General features: G+C 32.0%; 1 protein-coding gene across 2 annotated transcripts in view; it reads right to left on the bottom strand.

The window, feature by feature from the left end:
* The window catches only part of LOC140434403 (uncharacterized), a 33204-nt gene extending 18898 nt beyond the window's left edge, over positions 1-14306 (bottom strand). For both annotated transcript variants that reach the window (XM_072522636.1, XM_072522637.1), the window contains exons 1-4: positions 12823-14306; positions 3945-4017; positions 3722-3889; positions 2054-2140 (exon numbers count right to left, since the gene is read on the bottom strand). In XM_072522636.1, coding sequence (XP_072378737.1) covers positions 2054-2140; positions 3722-3889; positions 3945-4017; positions 12823-14189 — 1695 coding nt within the window. In that variant the 5' untranslated portion in view covers positions 14190-14306. The remainder of the gene's footprint in view (positions 1-2053; positions 2141-3721; positions 3890-3944; positions 4018-12822) is intronic.
* Positions 14307-18600: the final 4294 nt, after the last annotated feature.

Below are 18600 nucleotides of genomic sequence, written 5' to 3'. Positions count from 1 at the left end.
AGTTCTGTTTTACTTAAATTAAATCTATGAAAATAGGCTTTCACAGTAGCAATATTAACATTGCATCTAACAAACATTGAAAATACTCTTCTATTGGGATGACTTCTTGCAGCAAAAGGTGCAGTAGGTAAAACAGGGTCAATTTTTGAAAAAGTTATTATTTCTGTTACAGAAAGCATTTTATTCAATTTCTCAGTTTTCTTTTAATTCTTGTTTACGCAGCGAGACTAAATCACTTCTATTCAGCCAACTAATTTCTAATTCTTTTGAAGCCGCTTCTTTAGCAAAATAATCTGCTTTGGTGTTACCCGAGATATCAGCATGTCCCTTTACCCAAATAAAAAAACTGAATTATTTGTAAGTAGCTTTAGTTGATTTTTTAAAATTTTGACGATAATACTGTTTTTGTAGACATGCTTATGCCAATTATCTAAAGCAGACAATGCAAATTTTGAATCCGACAGGATTACTATTTGTTGATTTGTTGAATAGTCAATTCCAGAGCTTGATTTATTGTAACAGTTCTGCGGAATAAATGGAGCATTGTTGCTTTAATTTAAACATAATATGTTCTTGATTGTTTTGGATATATACCTCACAACCAACTTCTAAAATGGATTTTGACCGATCTGAGAAAATCCTATTGGTTTATCAAATTTGGCAAGTTGTTTCTGAAGTTGAATGGCGTTGGTATCATTAAAAGTAGGAAAATAAACTTTGGTTTGGAAATAAAGAATTTTGAAATTAGGTTCAGCTGGGATTTCTAAATGGGAAGAAAAATTAGGAAATGCTATAGCTAAAGTTGGAGAATTTTTGTTATGCCACCATTTGTCACCTAAGTTAGACACATATATGTTGGATATTTTTTGCAATATGTATATTTGGTTATTACCTTGACGTTTAAGGATAAACTTTTCAGCTAAAAAAAGACGTCTTAAATGTAATGGAGGATACATTCGGCTAATAGATTTTCAATAGGTGTAGATTTAAGTGCACCTAAAAACAAATGCAGTGCTTTGTACTGGATCCGGTTCAATTTTTTAAGTCTAGTATTTATAGCAGAGTATAATGTTAATTAGAACTTTTCGTGTAGAATGAACCGTTCTCTCAAAAACAACGCTTGCAACGACCAGCGATTTCAAAGGTAAGTTACGCAAACGAAAAAAAAATTTAAATAAAATTTATATTAACTCGACGGTAAAAACTTGATATCTTTACATCAGAGTGTCCTATCGGCGAAAATTAAAACGAGTTTTAAAGGTAAAGAGTGAGATTACTATTTTCGTTGAGAATAAGTTACAATATAAGTTCAAATAAGTTTATTTTTGACGTATCGATTTCCACTTCGGAAATCGTTCTTGTATACTTAATTATTATATTGCATCTTAATGCAATAATAATTGCATTAAGATGCCACACGAAAATATTTTCAGAACAGTGTGAAGAGTGCCGCTTCCGTATGCAATTTTTGTATTTTTACGATTCTCATGAGATCAAAAATTTGATCACTTCCATTCCACACATAAAATTTCGATTTTGAATTTTGACAAATATGAGACGTTTGAAATATGCTTACAGAGCGCTGAATTTAAACTTTCACATTAAAAACGATCTCTCGTTACGAGAAATGCTTCCACGATGGCGGCATTAGGTGGAATTTATAAAAAAGAGTTATCAAAAAATTGTTTTAAATGTTTTAGATTGTTTATAATGTAAATGTTCAAGTTTAGCGTTTTTTAGGGATATTTCAAATGCCTCATATTTGTTGTCAAAACTCAAAATCGAAATTTCATGTTATAGGTTGTGTAAAATATGTTCTAACAATGGAAATTTCATAGTGACTGGTCAATGGCAATGATAAATTTTATTGGTCTTATAAGAATAGTAAAAAATGGTAAAAATCGGGCAACGTTTATTTGTTTAACAGCTTTATAGAAACTGCTCACTACTATACTAGAGAGTTCATAATATCAATAATATAAGACCTTATATTATTGATAAAAACAATATTATAGTAAAACATCGCATTTCAAACAAAAATAGTATGTCTTACCTTTATTATAGGACTAAATTCCTTAAGCAGATTATCAGCTTTCGGTTTATTCCTGAAATAGTGAGGGTACAATTCGAAGAGAAGCTCCTAAAAATATTTTGTGGTTATTTATTATACAGGTATTAATATTTATTTATTTAACAATCAAAAAACATATATATTATACTAAGAATAATACTAATAGTACAAGATCCCACTGAAAGATCACTACGTTTATAACGTATTTTATCAAACTAACATTTTTCATGCATTATAGGTTGCCAGTCAAAAAGTGGCCGCAAATATTTTTAATTTAATAATTAATAGTAGTACTATAATTGTATTAATTCGTGAATGTTCTGTATTATTGCTTAGAATTAATTTTAGGTAGAAATGAACTTGAGTGTAAAGCAAAGAATTGAAATACTCATGATGATTGGGTATGGAGACAAATCGCGAAATCAGATGGAAGTGTGTAATTTATTTAATGATAAATATCCAGAAATACCCATCACGTAAACAACAGTAAGTAAGATTGAAAATAAATTTGGATTTCTTACCATTAAATGTTCTACTTGCTTTTGAAGAAGATGCGCACACTTGTGTTTGTAAGGTTGGTAGTCATCTCGATGTTTGCAAAACAACGGTACACAAAGTAAGTAAAAGTAAGTAAAGAAAGTAAAATGCACATTTGTACAGGAATTAAACGAATATGATCCAGATAAAAGAATACAGTTTTGCGAAATAATGATGAATAACAACCACCGAAACCCTCTCTTGGTTCAAAATATTATTTTTTCTGATGAGGCTACATTCAAATTAAATCAACCGTCAGCATTGTAGATATCTACTGGGCAAAAGAAAATTCCAACTGGATGCGGGAACATCATACACAATACCCGCAAAAGGTAAAAGTATGGACTGGCATTGTGAGAAATAAAATCATTGGACCCTACTATTTCGAAGGTAATTTAAATGGGCGAGCATACCTTCAGTACTTAAGTGGGTATCTAGTACCTACTTTAGTTAATTTATTCCTTAGTACAATTAATCTTGGAGGTTTTGATAAAAGTTAATGGTTTCAACAGGATGGTGCGCCTCCGCATTATGCTAGGTACCTAAACGAAACAGGTGGATTGGAAGACGTGGACATATTGAATGGCCAGCGAGGTCGCCAGACCTCAATCCTTTGGATTATTTTATGTGGGGTCATTTATCATTATAATTTATTTATAATTTATTAATATTATAAATCAATAAAAATTAATTTTCTGAGCGCATATCTTTTAAATTACTTCCGTTAGACCCCTAGTATTATACTTTTTTGGAATCAGCTCATTTTTATCGAACTAAAAATGTCCTAAAATACAGGGTGTTACATTTAAAAAGAGAGCCGATGACGTCATCACTGTAACGTGTATCACCTTGTATAATGAAATTTTATTGTAAAATGTGTAACAATAAATTTAAAAATCGAAGTGTTTTAGATTTTTTTTAAAAAGGCTTTTTATTTAGGAAATATCAAATTTATTCCATACTTTACGGACACATTTTATACATTGTTTGGATTAGTATGATTATTAAGTACGCGAATAGTGATTATTAATTACGTGACCGATCTGTAACTTCACTAAATTTATAAGTTGAAAAAGAAATAATTTTTTATACAAGTTATTACAATATACTTACGTGTTTTATAAAACATCCTACTACGTCATTTACATCTCTACCGCATCTATTTAGATCTTCTAAGAACTTTCTTTGCCTCCTATGGATTTTATCTATATTTCCAAACAAATATCCCTGATAGTCCTTGAGTTCGAGTGGTGTATGTTTCTCAATCCATGGTTTATATGTCTTAAAATAGAATAAAAAAGAGTAATTTTAAAGTATAACTAGACTTCTCTATTACCTTGACAACTTTAGCCAGGTCGTCAACATATTTTTTTTCAGTTGATTTTATTTCCTCTATTATGTACTCTAGCCTAAAACACATGAACTCTATTACAAACAGATTTTTTATAAATTAAACTTAAACATTTCAATTTAATTTCAATACCTGAATATTTTAAATTCATTAATTTATTGATTATAATGATTTATTTATATACACTCAAAACTACACAATCTTGTATAATATAGATTTTTTTCATATGTAGATAAGTCAAATTATGATTAGGCGAATGAAGCCATAGGTTTCGCAGTCAATATCCCAAATACACAAACACAACTATACAGTTCTAAATACATCATTATCATGCTGTTTGGAATTATGGCTAAGCAGGGTTAGCTTCTCTAATTACATTTGTCCGTAAGTTTCTGTCTTGAACCATACAAATATCAATCACATTCACAAACATGTCCTGTCTAAGTGTCTCCCACCAAGTCTTCATTGACTGCTCTTACTCTCAGGAACTTACAACTCAGCAGTTTTGGGTAACACTTTCGGCGAACTGTTTACGGTTTTGTGCCGTTCTCGGGAGTGTGTGAATTGATTCCTGTCCACGGATGTTTTTCAAAGAGAAACAGTTCTGTTCTGACGGCCAGGGCCTCTTCGAGCCTACCCATGATTAGTTTTGGGAGCTCATATCTTTGGTATCAAGATATGTCCTAGATATGTAGATTTCTCATCTTGATTAATATTAACAGTTCTCTGATTTTGCCTATTCTTTTCAAAATTTCGTCATTTGGTTTTAATTTACCCAGGATATTCTAAGTATATGTAAGCTATGGCCGCCTTAAGCTGGATAATTGTATTGACTTTCATGGTCCATTGCCCTACACCACAAACAAGACAGATCACACGTAGAGTCAGAGACGTCTATTAATCCCGGTAGATGTTTTGAGGCTGCGGTCACTTAGAAAGGTTTCCATCTTTAGAAAAGTTGCTCTTGGCATTTCTATCCTTGACTTTATTTCTAGGTCTGGGGCTAAGTTGTTTGTTGTCCAATAGTTTAAGTATTTGAATTTTGTCATTAGTTCTATTGACTTGTTGTAGATAGTTGTGTTTGTATGTAAGTTGGGGTTTCCGCCTATGAGCATGATCTTGGTTATAGTCGTTTTGTTTTTATTTTCAGGCCCAGATTGTCGACTTCTCTGGTTAGTTAATTTAGTCGAAGTAAAACGACTTCTGCTAACGCAGCAGCTAACGCAGCAGTCGTCATCGAATCTTATTCTAAATAGTGATTTACCATTTATTTTTATAGCTTCTGTTTTATATTTTAGTGCTTACTCAAAGATGCGTTTTGAATAACCGAAAGAACACACTCTTCTCTTCATCATCATCATTAAACTGTATGCGTCTTTTGATGAGCATAGATCTCACTCAGGTCTTTCTATCTGTTTCTGTCTTATGCGGCTTGCATCCAGTCACTTCTAACACCCTTCAGGCCATCAGTTCATTTGGTTGGTGGGCATCCTCTGCTCCGTAGTGCTTATGTTAGTCTTCACTCGACAATACGTTTTATCTATCGGTTGTCTGATAATCTGGCGACGTGTCCTGCCCAATTCCATTTTAGCTACGTGGTTTTTTTTAAGACGTCTGTTGGTTTTGTTCTACGACGTACTTCTTCATTTATAATTCGGTCTCTCAGAGAGACACTCAACATCTGGCGCTCCATAGCCCTCTGAGTCACGAGAATCTTATTCACTACGTTTTTTGTGAGTGTTAAGTTTTCACACCATTAGTGAGTACAGGCGACATACATTGGTCAAAGATTTTCCTTTTGAGGCACGTGGGTAGGTCCGAATTAAATATATAGTTAACCAAATAATTATATAATTAACCAAACGCTGCCAGGCTAATCCTATGTGACGTGGAAGCTCAAATGTCTGGTTATCTCTGCCCAACCAAATTTCATGTCATAAGTACTTATATCTGCACAATATCCCTTTCATCAACAGCAATATTTCGATTTAACACCAGATTAGTCATTATTTTCGTCTTGTTCATATTAATGTTTAGTCCGACCTCCAAGGAAACGTGATATAATTTTTCAAACATTATTATTGCATCATCCATACGATCGGCTATAAGGACGATGTCATCAGCAAATCACAAATCTCTTCATTTAGGTTGATACCATGCCCGTTCAGATCTGCTTTTTTACAAGTATATTCTAAAAGCGTCGTGAATAACTTTAGAGAGACGGTGTCTCCTTGCCGTACTCCTCGCTGTATACGGAATTTATTTGTTTCTCGTTCAGAAAGTCTTACGCTCGCTGTGGTATTTTGGTAGATATATTTGATTATGCCGATATAGCGATAATTTATTCTGCATTCTGTTAGTGCTTTCAACATTTTCTGATGGCTTATGGTATCGAATTCTCTCTCGTAGTCTACGGATATCAGTGCCAATGGTTTGTTGTATTCTGCAGACTTCTATCAGGTTTTCTATCACTAGTAAGTGACGTTAGTGCTGTATCCCGATCTAAATCCAGCTTGATCTCTATGCTGATAGAAGTCTAACTTAGCGTCCAGTCATTTTTTGAAAATTTTTGCGAAAATTTTATATATGTGTGACAGCAAACTGATAGGACGGTAGTTTTTTAGATCTGTATGTCTTCTTGCTTGTGTAATAAAACAGTGACTGCATTGTTCTATTGAGAAGGAGTTTTTCCTTGGCAGATGCATTCGGTGAAAAGGTTGGCCAAAGCCTTGATAATTTTATTTCCACCTAGTTTGATCGCCTCCATGCACTCCGCCATCGCCAGGAGATTTGTTACTTTTTATTTCTAAAAGTGCCGTTTTGATTTAGTCTGGAGTTAGTTCTGGCATTAATTCTGATCCCTGGTTTGTGATTTTGGGCATGGGCTGATCTTGCCCTTCGTTGGTGCTCTCATACATTTGGCGATAAAAGGATTCGCCAACCTCAAAGATTTTGATTCTATCCGTAGTAATGTTTCCGTCTTTGTTTTTTATTTTGTACACTTTTTTGTCGTCTATGTTTCTATTTCGCCTAAAACTTTTAAACTTTTGTTTTCTTTAATTATTTTAGTTATTTCTCTTGTATTGTTTTCTTTTAAGTCTTTTCAGATTGAACGGTGAATATCTTTATTTAATTTCTTCATTGTTGTGTAGTTGGAGACGTATTTTTCCGTCAGCTGTCTTCTGTAAAAAATTGTAAATTTACCTATTTAGCATTTTGGTATTTTGGCTTAGTTTTTCTTTATGGGTCAGAACGATCGGGCAGCACTCCCTTTCTGTTTCCTTTAGAGTCTTCATTATGTCATCATTTGCTTGATCTATATCTTTTATTTCATCTTGCAAGTCTTACATATGTCTGGTTATTGTATCTTCATGCAGGTAGTTATTTTTTGGGGCACTCCATTTCTTACTTTCTTGTTTTTACGATCATGTTTGTTCTTTCCAATTTTACATTTAATAGTATATTAGCTCGTATTATTCTGTGGTCGTTTTCTATTGAAAATTTGTTGAGTACTTCGATGTCTTGGATTATTTCTTTTTTGGTTGTTATGATAAAATCTATTTCATTTTTGACACTGCCATCTGGGCTGATCTATGTCCATTTACGCTGAGGTTTTTTATCGAAAAAAAAACAATTAATTATGGATAAATTTTCCTGGTGTAAGAAGTTCAGCAATCTTTGCCCTCGTACATTTCTTTTACCATATCCATACTTACCCATTACTACTTTTGCATCATCTGGTTTAAACCCTATTTTCGCATTAAAGTCGCCCATAATTATTGTGTAATACGCTACTGTGGCATTTAACGCTGTTTCTAGGTCCTCAGAAAATTCTTCAATTGCTTCATCTGAGTGGGTAGTCGTTGGACATATGTCTGGATTACCTTAAGGTTATATCTTGCATTTAGTTTGAACTATATTTTGTGTGTGCTTTCTATGTATAATGAATCCTACTCCACCATTTAAAGTGTCTTCTTTACCTCTACAATGAAATACGTGTCCTGATTTAAGAGTAGTTTGGACTTCTCCACTTCGTCTTATTCCGCTGAGGCTGATGGTGTCCCATTTTGTGTTTTTTTCAGCTCTTCCTCCAGTTCTATCATCGTCTGGTCTGATATAAGAGTTCTAACATTGTATGAAGTAATATGCATTTGCCACTCTTTGTAGTAGCCTGATTTTTCCGGGGATTCTTAGCACTATCTGATCCCAAACTGTTACAACCGCTAACTTGGTTGGGGGTGTTGGAGCCGCCGGAGACTGAGGGCCGTTCAGTAGTTTCGTCTTTCATGGAAAATAACATTTTTGGTGTGACCAAACAAAATTATTTTAGTAGAACATGATACGTTCTAAAATACCGATGCGTTAGAATCAGGCCACATTCTAGTAAATAATAAATTACTATTTACCCTGACAATGAACCTTCCTTTGTCAAATTATCCTACACATTTTTTTAATATTTTCAAACCGAATGTTATAATTGATATTTAATTAAAATATTATGTACAAATAATTAATAAATAATTATCTAATCTTTTAGAATTGCAATTAAAATAAATGTTTTCTTTTGATTACAAAAACTGATTTTTGTGAAAAAGATTAGGAAAAATGAAAGTAACGACAAAGAAACTTTAAACATAATTTAAATAAAAAAAGTGTGTGTGAGATATCTTTGAAATTTATTATTTGTTTGAAAGGCCTCTCGATCATATTTTGATGACAATATAAAATTATTTAAATATCTGCTGACTCGAATTTTCCATGACTTTGGCGCATAAATGAAAGCTGCAAAGTGAATTTAATCGATGGCATAGGTTATGTTAGCGTCGAGAGCCACTATGATTTATGGGTTATTGACATAATACCCATGACTTAAGAAAATCTCAAATACAAAAAGAGTCTAACGAGGTTAAATCGCACGATCTCCGCGGCCAGTTTACATCACCTTCACGTAAGATGACAATGCTCTCAAATAAAGATGATATTAGAATATCTAATGAAATTGAATGATATCAGAATATCTAATGAATATTTAGTTCTGGCCAAACGCAGTTGGTAATCATATGTCTGTAGCGCTCGCCGTTGACAATAATGTCCTGGCCAATACCAGTAATATGTACCGATGATGCCGCCAGCCCAAAATCTATACCAACTAGTGACATTTTCTCCATGCATTCTTGATACTCTTGAATTTCATCTGGATTGCTATCGTACTATTGACAATATTTGACAATTCTGTTTGATGACGTACCCATTCATCATAAAAAGCCATTTCTCGGCAAAGCATCAGCAAATTATGACTACTAGTCATATTTAACATATAATTTAACCTAGGATTCTTTTATCCGAAGAAGGACGAGTACGATTTCTGTGAACGATATAAAAATACAAAAGGAGAAGAAAAAGGCAAGCTAGAACAAGGATATGAATTGCACCAGGAGGAAAAGAAATTGATTCCAATGTAGTATTGGCTACATACGACTTGAACGCTGTTATGTTCGTACCAATGAGCCAAAGTTCAGCAATTTTTTACAAAATCAAGACTAAACTGTTTTAGTTTCACGCTAAGATTAACCAATGTAGCATATTATTTTTTTGTAATTTATTCTCTCATAGATGTCAGAAATAAACAATGATAACACTACCTGTTATTTCTGGTATCGGGGACAAGGGAATAGAGGCGCCGTGGAGATTGGATCATGCGTACTAATGTTCATTAAACAAATAGTTAATACCTATGCTGGCAGCTTTTACTTTTAGATCTGTTCAACAAAGTATATACCACAGGCAACCTCTAGATCGGCAACCAAGATTGGTTGCCGTCACACTTAAGATATTTCTCAAAATAATACATGGAAGACTATACAAAAAAATAGAAGAAGATATAGATGACACCCAGTTTGGATTCAGAGGAGGACTAGAACGAGAGAGGTTCTGTTCGCTTTTAACGTTCTCGCGCAAAGACGACTAGATATGAACCAGGATCTCTATGTCAGCTTTATAGATTATCAAAAGGCTTTTGATAGAGTACGACATCAGAAACTCGTAAAACTGTTGAGAGAAAAGAATGTGGATAGTCGAGATATACGGGTTATTGTTAATCTGTACTGGAATCAAAAAGCAAAGGTTAGAATCGAAAATGTCGAAACAGAAACAGTAGAAATCAAAGGAGGTGTTAGACAGGGTTGCGTGCTGTCCCCATTGCTATTCAATCTGTACAGAGAAGCTATTTTTAAAGAAGCAATATCAGAGGAACAACAGGGTATATCAATAAATGGTAAAATCTTAAATAAAACAAGATTCACAGACGACACCGCTGTTTTTGCAGACAGTCTAGAAGCATTGCAACGCTTAGTAAATAGATTACATCAAGTTAGTATCAAATATGGACTACAAATGAACGTCAAGAAAACCAAGTTCATGATTATTTCTAAGTAACATACAGTAGGAAGGCTAGATATCGAGGGAAAACAAGTAGAAAGAGTGAATAAATACAAATATCTGGGAACCTAGGTAAATGAAAACAATGACCAAGGTAGAGAAATAAGGACATGCATTGAAATTGCAAGACAAGCATTTATAAAAATGAAAACAATATTGTCAATCGAGACCTTACTCTGGATCTGAGGATAAGAGCCTTAAGATGCTACGTGTTCTCGACTTTGTTGTATGGAATGGAAAGCTGGACACTAAAAGTGGATAATATAAAGAAGTTGGAATCATTTCAGATGTGGTGGTATAGAAGGATTTTGAAAATACCATGGACCCAACGAGTTACAAACGCAGAAGTGTTAAGAAGGCTACAAAAGGATTGCGAGGTCATAAAGCACATCAAAACAAGAAAGCTGGAATATTTAGGCCACATTACCAGAGGTGCGAAATATGAGATATTAAGGCTCATAATACAAGGTAAAATCAAGGGTAAAAGATCCATAGGAAGACGAAGAATTTCCTGGCTGAGAAACCTGAGAGTGTGGTATAGTTGTAGCTCAGTAGATCTTTTTAGAGCAGCCGCCAATAAGGTACGGATAGCTGTGATGATAGCCAACCTCCGATAGGAGAAGGAACTACAAGAAGAAGATGCTGGTAGCGGTATTATCTTCTACTCGGACAATTGCTGTGGTAAGCAGAGGAATAGGTAAGATGCAATGAAAATATATGTTGATAACTATTTTTTAAAAAGTTAATTTATATTGGCTGAATCTTTTGCAATATTTTTTTAGGTTTGTGTTTGGAGTGTATTGATATGCCGTAGAGAAATTTCAAATAAAAGCGTTTATTCACAAGTTTCTCTTACATGGTCATATGATCATGGTTCAAATGAAGGCGGTGCTGCCCATAGCGTTATAGAAAAAACTTTTAAAAAATCTGAAAAGGTGGGTCCTATATATGCACGTGATCAGCTGGTATCCTTGATAAGAACTTCAAAGAATAAACTAAACCCATTTAAGGTTCAGGAATTAAGTTACATTGATTTTATTGTCTTTAATGTCCTTTACAAATGAAATGACTTTCAACGTTCACAGAAACATTAATGAAGACCAAATTAAAATAGCTTCTATAAAACTAATTCATTTTGAGGAATGTAGAGATGTATTTTACTACAAATCAAGTTATAAACAAGCAACTTGGGATCAAGCTCCTGTTACAACAGCCAGAAATATAGGGTCTTTAGAAGTAAACACGATAAATTACACTGTTATAAAACCAGCATACAACACTAAACTGTCTTTATCGGAAAACAAACAACTAGATTTAAAATCTCTTTTGGTTACTAATATAATTTCCAAATCTTACGAACCTTTTTTTATAATGGTTTGTTTTAATCTTTGATGGGCAATAATAAAATTTTTTTGTTTCTTTTCGTATTTTGTTTAACTTTTGTAATAGGTTTTACTTTATAATTTCAGTTTATTTTTATTAATTAAGACTTCTTTTCTCTTTGCAAAGAAATAATTAATGTCTAGAACTTGTACTGCTTTAATATTGGATTTTTGTTTATTTTTGTTCTAGATATTTTATATTATATTTTAGCAACACAGTTGATTAATTAAATATCTTGGGTGTTCAAGAAACTAATATTGCATATACAATAACTTTGACAAAAATACCAAAATTTATCATACAATTTCCTAGAACAATGATATAATTGGCACTGACTTTTTTTACTTATTGCAACTCTTCAGATTTTTTACATTTCGTAAAATAATAAAAACTACAAGTGTCATATTAAAATAAAATGCCCAAAAACAGTTATTAAGATTGTAATAATTACCTAGTTCATTACTGAAATACGGTATTAGATTTAATTTCAATGGAGGGCATTCGCCAACCGCTTATACGTATTTCAACCTTATAAGGTATCATCAGAGCCATATATGCACATGCAGTTGCTCTAATAGAGTAATAAAGCAACTGCATATGTCGCTATGATGATACGTAATGAGGTTGAAATACGTAGAAGCGGCTGGTAAGTGCCCTGCATTGAAATTAAATCTAATACGGTCTTTCTGTTTTAGTTCTTCACTTCGTTTTGAGTACTAGAAACTGAGAATTTTTGCTGTGATGAACGGCATATGGAATGAAAGTTATTGATGCCTTTGTCGATCAATTTATCAATCTGTCTGCTTGCAAGTTTTAGAAAGCACAGTGGTAAAAATTTGAATTTAGTTTCGCCAAGTAGGAAATCTTATGATTTCTATTCTTGTAACTAATTTATTGTTAACAAGCAAATATTTTCACTAAAATGCAATTTCTGAATAATTATTTTGTCGTTTAGGTCATTGTTCTTTCGGAGAAGTGAAATGTTGGTTTAGAAGCACACAATATAAAATTAAAACATGCTTTTAAAATCTAAATTTCGTACCTTTTTAAAGATGCCGTTGAATCACTTCTGCTGACAAAGTTGGGAAATGGGATGTTATCTGAGAAGGCAACACGTTCAATACGTATAATACCCTTATCATCACAGAATGTCTCTCTTCGAACACTACTATACACTTCTTTATTTCTGCCTAGTTCTATTCCCTCGTCATCTGTGTCAAACACCGAACTTTCTTGCGATGTAACTGAGTATATGGTAGATCTGTTGGACATTGGAGCAAACATCATGAGTGGTTCCTTCATTTCTTCACTAGGAGTTTCAATATTTTCGTAAACATTATTTTCCAAGTTTATAGTAGCACCCTCACTTTGCTCGGATTTGTTTTGATCAATATACTCAGTTAGTTCGTTGTGGATGCAATTATATGTGCGGTCTACGTTCTCGTAAAATACCATGTGTGAATCTTTAATTGCTTCTTGAAGATCTTGATTACCCATGCTAACAGGTCTTCTATCTATCATAACTTGCACTTCTATTAATTCTCGACCATCGTCGTTGTAAGCTTCCACGACAAACAGACCGTTTTCAAGATCATCGCCAAGACTTTCTGTGAATTCTTCGTAGCTATTTAATCTAAGTATATCTTCGTGACATTTTGTATCGTCATGAAAATCTGGTAGTTCATTTTCAGTAACTGTATTAATGTTGTCAGTGCTAAAATTATTAACATATGGATCTGAATTAATTGTTTCCTCTATATCTTTGTTACTAACTGCACAATAGGTGTTATCCTCGGAGTATGAAGGCAATGTTTCATCTAAGATGGTATGCGGTGCATTGGACATAAAATTGTCTTCGTCGTCTATGAACCCATCTTCCCTCATTTGTGCTATTTCCATATCCATTTCACTTATTAAACTTTTTCTGTATTCCTCAGTGGCATCTTCATTTTCTGCTTCAACGAAGCTTTTTATTTTGTTCTCTCTATTTTGTTTATAATTTATACCTCCGTTTCTCCTCTTTACCTCCACATTAGAAATAGTCTGTTTTGAAATTTCATCTCCACCTATACTATAATGTGTCAAACTGTCACTTTTATCGTCTTCTATTTTTATTTGGGTGGATTCAAACTGTTGGCACAACTTCTTAACGTTTGTAGCCTGTTCGTTGGTATCAGCATTATTAATTTCTGAATTTTGTTTTTTGTATTTATTTTTTGCAGTTTTTTTTCTATAGCTTTGATTTCTCACAAATAATCTTTCTTTACCTGAAGGCTCCTGCTCTGATTTCCCTGTTGTCCGAGGTAACGTAGCACTCTGCACTTTCGCGGGTCGTTTTATATCAAATAATTTTTTTAATAGACTAACATCACTACTTTTACTAGTTTTTTTTGTACTGCTTATTTCCATTTTTGTAATTTAGCACAGTTAACGTTTAACACGAACTTCGTTCACATACATCACTGTGTATGTAGGCACAATAATAATCTTATCTAATCAAGACTACCTTTTACATATATAATTTCAACGATGCTCTGTAAAAATGGATGTTGCCATTTTATAAATATCAGCGGAGATTATAGATAAGACGAGATAATAAAACATTTCATAGAAATTAATTATAAAGAACTGTCAATAGTCTATTTGAAACCGTTTTTCAAGGGTATTATCCATATTGTGATTTAATGCGTAGCTATCAAATATATCTTAAAACCATTGCACTATTTTTTAGTTTAATACACACCACTTTTTTTTTGAAAATACATAGGATACTACTTGAAAATAACTTAACTCTTTTTTTCGGAATTTATCTTTAGGCAAAGTATTTTCATTATATTAATATGAGAAATAAATAAAAATAATATATGCATCAATGGTATGATGGCCAAAGGTGTAGCAACAAAGTGCCATACTCAAATTAAACAAGCTGCAACGACTTGCTTTGACGCCAAAGTCGACAAAGGATGCTGTTTGAATATTGTGGGGGATTATGGCTTGGGAAACAGAAATAAACATAAACATCGATTTGTCCAATTCTGCTAACAAAACGATTTCATTCACTCACTTCAAATTACCACCGAGAAGACTCTACACCTGGAAGTCAAATGCAGAATCAGAGAATACAATTATTAGGAATTAGGAACCAAATCGTGATCCAAAAGAAGTCTCCCAAAAATATTGATATAACCCACTAAAAGACAAGAAAATTAAGGAAATGATTCGAAGACAACTGAATGAAAATTTAGTTTGGGAAAATATTGGTGAAAATATCAATGAGGGCTTAAATAAAATTATAACAACAGTTAAAGAAATCTGTGAGAGGAATTTAAAAGGCAGCTCAAAGCTAAAAAATAAAGGCTTGGATGACTGAAAACATATTTGATTTAATGGAGCAACGGCAACTAGCAAAAAAAACAACGAAAAACTAGAGTCAAATATGTAAGGCAAAGAGTCAACATTTAGCCAAATAGTGTCATAAAATTGAAGAAGTTGAAAATTTGTCCGACACGTTTGACATGTAGAGAGAAGTGAAAGAAGCGGCTGGTATTTCCAATTAAAGACAAACTGGACTGCTACATGATGAGTGTGGTAAAGTAATATTTGAAGTAGAGGACAAACTTAAAGAATGGGAAAATTACATTACGAACCTATTCGATTAGTTCACCTCCGAATATTACTAACTGCGACGGACCCCTAAAAGCACGCTCTGAAGTTATAAAAGACATAAGATCATCAAAAGATGGCAGAGCGACTGGTCCTAATGAAATTTCAACTTAAATATACAAGCTTATAAATGATGCAATGTATTAGAGGCTATAACTTTGTTTCTCAATACCATTTATACCAGCGTACACTTACCTGATGGTTGGTCCAATTCATTGTTCATAGCTCTACCTCAAACGACAATAGCAAAAGCCGGTGCCTATTATGGAATCATCAGTTTGTTAAGCCATTTATTGAAAATTTTTCTAAAGATAATACATGTCCGTATCTACAGTGCTTTTAAGATAAAACTATCCACCTTATATAACTTAATAATAATTTGAAATTCTAATTTTTAGAAAAAGCACAAAAACACTTCCCCTCACCCCCGTATCATCCCTTTATTTTTTTTAAATACTTCTCCCTTTTTTTATTTGATATTTGGATTCTACTTTTTGTACTAATTTCAAAAATGTATAATACAGTTGGCTTGAAGTGATTAGTTTATTAGACAGACAATTTTTCTTTGTTTACACTTTGCAAGAAAAAATCGAAATTGTAGGTTTATACTACAAAAATAATAATTGTGCAACAGCTGCAGCTAGAATTTTTAATAAAACACACCACAATAGACATGCAACTCATCAATATGTGATTGAACCGATGCAGAAATTTAGAGCAACAGGGCCAGTTTTCAATAAAAAACATAACCGACAGGGATTCGTAAATAACGGAACAATCTAAGTAGCTGTTTTGGGGCAAGTTAACTAAAAGCTGAGTAATCACACTTACTGTCAACAATACGCAGAGCAATCGGTGCTTAACCTTCTTTACTCTTCCAGATCTTCCATAAATTTAATCCATCCATTCAAAACTAAATTGGTATAACCAATACGAGTATATAATTGGTGCATTTTTTTATACAAGAGTTAAATGAAAAATATTTTGATCGTCGTCTCGAATTTTGCGAGTTAATGACACAATGCATTATTAACAATCCACAATATTGTTAAGCAATATTTGCTTTTCCCATGAATGCTATATATATATATATATATATATATATATATATATATATATATATATATATATATATATATATATATATATATATATATATATATTGAAATGATATTGTTTAAAAAATTAATTTATAAGTTATATACTACATAATATTAGATATAAAAAAGTATTTGATTATTTTAAATAAGTTATATACTAGAGAATTTTATAAAAATATATTTATGTGAGGGCAATTTTAAGAAATTAGCATATAATAATTGTAAAAAGTTGTATTTTAGTAGTTATGATTTTGTAGATATATTTAAGTGAGCCATGTGACTAGGCAACCAACTATACAGTAAGTGACTGACAGAAATTAAGAATTTTTAGGAATATAAAGTGGGGTTATAACAATAATGTTAGTTTAAAATGTTTAATTTATATATATTTAATGATTTAAATGTTTATTCTGATCTGAAAAGCCTAAATGTCAACAAAATTATCAATAGAACATTAACGAATTCTCCAGAATGCAGAATTTGACCATTGTTTACGGTCGAACATTCTCGAAATAATGGTTATGTCTGTGGAACGAACATATAGGTACTTTTTTCGAGAACATCCATATAGAAGTAATAGAACAAATGGAACATGATTTATTGCCAGATGATTCTAGAACAGAAAAAAAGATATAAATACCCGGTGATTTGGATTAGAAGGGATCAGTTATGAGTTACAGTTACTATGAGGCCAGTTTATTATGAAAGTTAGTAGAAGATAGACTCATTAAGTTAGTGAAGTCAATTGTTCAGAATTTTCAAGATAGTGCAGTCAGAAAAGTTTTTAGTAAGAAGTCAGGCAGTTTAGTAAGAAATATGAAAGTTAGTTGGAGTTAGTGAATCAGTTACAAATAGTCCAATTGTTTAATATAGTGAGTTAAATGAAGATTAAAAATTATGCATATATTTTAATGCACATTTATAATTATACACAAATAATTATTGAAGATTAAAAAAGTATATTAGAAGAATATTGGTTGGATATTGGTATATTGAAAAGAAGAATAAATATAAATGCTGTTTTGCTGGTTTGCTTGGTGGTTTATAAATGCTGGTGAAGAAAAATATATCTTAAATTGGTAGAAGCTGATAATTGGAAAAAGTAATTTCACAAAAACAAGGATAACCGAAGTACGAAGACATTCAGTGGTGATTAGAATCTAAATAGTGGAAAACAGTTCATTTAGGCATTCAGTGAAAGAAAGGTACAAAATTTTGTTAATATAATTTAGTTAGTATCATAACAATTTCAATTTTGAAGATAGTTTGTTTAAATTTTACATTGTCTATAGAATTTAATTAGTTTTATAAGAATATCAATTTAAAGATAGTTTATTTTAAATTTAAATTGGCTAGGTTAGACATATATGTGTGTTTCATAATAGTTATAATAAAGATAATTAAAAAAAGTACTTACAAACTAATTCTTTGAGAACCGCGATAAAAACCCTATATTATTAAAAATACTCATTGCTCATCATTCAAACAAAAAATACATCATAACAATATATATATATATATATATATATATATATATATATATATATATATATATATATATATATATATATATATATATATATATATATATATATATAGAAGAATTTTTAAAGTTTCTTGGGTGTAGAAGATTTGAAACTTAACAATACTATAACGTCTCAGCATAACTACTGAGAGTATAAAAAGCATCAAGAAGAGAAAGCTGGCTATTAAATATTATGCAAGAAAAAATAGCAGAAAAACGCAGTCAAGAACAAAGAAAAACTCAATGGTTGCTTCAAGCTTGCAAGATTGGTATGTTATTGATACAATCTTGCTATTATACATATTTTTTTTTATTGTATAATGGCTTTGGCATAGCCAATTAGCCAGACTATTTGTGGTAATTACAATTTTTGTTTTTATTACCTAAGCCTATTTATAATATAAATTTACAGGAAGTAATATGTTGGTATACACATTCAATTTTTGACATATTTACAATTTTTGATTTGAATACCTAAAACTACTTTATATGCTATATACTATAATTTAAATTTACAGGATGTTATGTATTC

Source organism: Diabrotica undecimpunctata, chromosome 2 (assembly GCF_040954645.1).
Source record: "Diabrotica undecimpunctata isolate CICGRU chromosome 2, icDiaUnde3, whole genome shotgun sequence".
Lineage (NCBI taxonomy): Eukaryota > Metazoa > Arthropoda > Insecta > Coleoptera > Chrysomelidae > Diabrotica > Diabrotica undecimpunctata.
The sequence above is the reverse complement of the archived record's forward strand: the minus strand, read 5'-3'. Positions and strand labels throughout refer to the sequence as shown.